Genomic DNA, 2,279 nt, shown 5'->3' with positions numbered 1-2,279 from the left:
CCCAAAAACATCGTTTCCCACAATATGTATTGTATTTTTCTCTTTTTTCTCTCTACTATATAGTACAGGTCATTTTTAATTTGAATTGAAAAAATTGTTCAGAAACATAAAACATTTTAACCAAAGTATAACTTGTTTATCATATATAAAGATAAAGTGAAAAAATAAATAACACAAAAATTTTGATGATATATTTCTACAAGAACGTGGTACAAATACTTTAGTGTGCATGAATCAATTTCGGAATATTGTAAGGAAGACATAATTGGGTTCCACTAAAACACTCGTTTGCATATATTTTATTTGTAGCTTCAGTAGGGTGAGCAAAGTCAAAAAAGTAATATTCATTCCGGTTTGCACAAGGTTTCCTTCCTTGGACACACGAGTCAATAATATTTTTGAACCCTGAAAATGTGATAAATAAAAGTATTAGTAATGATCCTATTGGAATACAAAAAACACACGAATTTCTTAATTCCTTTTTTTCAACAGATTAATGGTAAACATTGTTTACCAAAATTTTCAGGCGACTTTCTTATTTTCTGGGAGAAATTGTAATTATCCAAATTAATGAAGAGTGAATGTGGGAGTTGGGTTTGCAGCTCTCGTAACTTCCCGGGGAGTTTGTCTGAGTAGTGTTTAACCTTTTGATTTATATCTTCATTGCATTTTTGGAAATATGGTGTCCTTATAACACATGTTGGTGTGCATCCAATTTGACCTATTCTACTTACCACAAACTTCCGAGCTCCAAGATCATAAATTCTCTGGGGAAAAAGAAATAATGAAGGAAACACATTTTTCACATTCTTTGGGGAAAATTAAATACTTATGACATGTAAAATACTTAATTGAAAGGTGACATATTAAAATTTAACAATTACTACATGTTAGAAATCAACATATAATTCAAAACATTTATTAAAAGACTACCTTGATACGTGAAGCCAATTGCTCAAGTAGGTATTCTGCATATTTTTCTGGATTTAGATTATTATTGGTTCCATTTGGGTACTTCAAATAATTCAGCATGTAATCATTAGATCCAATTGATAAGAGATATATGGAATTGGCTAAGTAATGCCTTAGTTTTGTTTTGATATGTATGCTTCTTGGAAGATCATTGGTCATAGTTGAGGTGAAGTATTCAATTTGTTTGTCTAAAGACAAGCAATCTCCCTTTGTCACAAAATAAAAATATGATGAGAAATAAATTGAAGAAGAAATTTTATTTATGGGCCAAATATGTTTTTTTTTTTATCCTGAAGTTACTTTTAAAAATTATATTTTTTCTAGATTGAATATATTTTATTTTCTTCATGTATTTTATAAAAGTTATATAAAACATCTTTTCAACAAACAACATTCGAACTATTTATTATATGATAAATGGAGTTCCACAATTAATTAGAATATAACTTCCATGTGTTGTTTGTTAAAAGGAAATTTTATATGACTTTCATAAAATGCAAAGAAATAAATATACAATTTTTAAAGATGAAGCATATTTTTGGAAAAAAATTGAGAAAAAACAACATATTAAACTCTATATTTATTTATTTTGAATCTTACTGCTCTGGTTGAATTCAAGATTCCACAAGAGCCTGATGCATAGTTAAGTCCTGTGATTACTTTATGTCTCTCGAACTTGGGCACACCCAAGTATGGAGGTGGCATTGGCAAACCCAATCTAATAGCTACAAAAGGACAATAAAAGCATAAAAATCCGTGTAATATTGGTTTTTTTATGTTTGCATGGAAACAAAATAGCAACCAAAAAAAGACAGACACAATGTTTAAGAAGGAGGGTGGAAAAGTTACCAATAAGGTCAGCAAAGGTTTTGCCATTGCTAAACCTTCCCGTGGAACAGTTATTGAAGTCAATGCCATAGGGAAATGCATTTGCCTTGGCAAGTGTGTTGAGATTGTTATTATTTCCAGCGTCTACAGTTGAATCACCAAAAACGTACAAAGCTGGCACAATCCTCTTTCTAGAATGTGAGGCATTGGCCAAGAATGCTAATTGTTGAGTTATGATTATGGAAAAAACCCAGAGAATTTTTAAGCTCTTTTCCATTTTGATTTCTTTTGTGTAATTGAACAATGCAAATAATGTCTTAAATAATGGTTTTTGTGTTAAGCATTATTATTTCATAACGAAAAGTACAACTCAAATGTGTGTAGTTATCTCTCAGCATGCTTAATTGTTTAATTCATGGTTTGTGCCCAAATAGGATTTTTGTTATTCCCTTCCAAATTGGGTAAAGTCTAACTCATTA

The 2,279-nt window shown here is 30.1% G+C and overlaps 1 protein-coding gene across 1 annotated transcript; it reads right to left on the bottom strand.

The window, feature by feature from the left end:
* Positions 1–220: 220 nt before the first annotated feature.
* LOC114173600 (GDSL esterase/lipase At2g03980-like) lies at positions 221–2,077 on the bottom strand. Its single transcript, XM_028058088.1, has 5 exons — positions 1,822–2,077; positions 1,573–1,697; positions 934–1,179; positions 515–767; positions 221–405 (listed from the first exon to the last, which is right to left on the bottom strand). The coding sequence occupies exons 1-5, from the start codon at positions 2,075–2,077 to the stop codon at positions 221–223; spliced, it is 1,065 nt and encodes a 354-aa protein (XP_027913889.1).
* Between the last annotated feature and the right edge of the window lie 202 nt (positions 2,078–2,279).

Source organism: Vigna unguiculata, chromosome 2, assembly GCF_004118075.2.
Source record: "Vigna unguiculata cultivar IT97K-499-35 chromosome 2, ASM411807v1, whole genome shotgun sequence".
In the NCBI taxonomy this organism is placed as follows: domain Eukaryota; kingdom Viridiplantae; phylum Streptophyta; class Magnoliopsida; order Fabales; family Fabaceae; genus Vigna; species Vigna unguiculata.
The sequence above is the reverse complement of the archived record's forward strand: the minus strand, read 5'-3'. Positions and strand labels throughout refer to the sequence as shown.

Coding starts and splice junctions, on each gene's coding strand:
- LOC114173600 (XM_028058088.1), bottom strand. CDS start 2,077: ATGGAAAAGAGCTTAAAAATTCTCTGGGTTTTTTCCATAATCATAACT. Junction 1,698..1,821: donor AACCTTTGCTGACCTTATTG/GTAACTTTTCCA, acceptor GTCCTTTTGTAG/CTATTAGATTGGGTTTGCCA. Junction 768..933: donor AATTGGCTTCACGTATCAAG/GTAGTCTTTTAA, acceptor CTTTTTCCCCAG/AGAATTTATGATCTTGGAGC.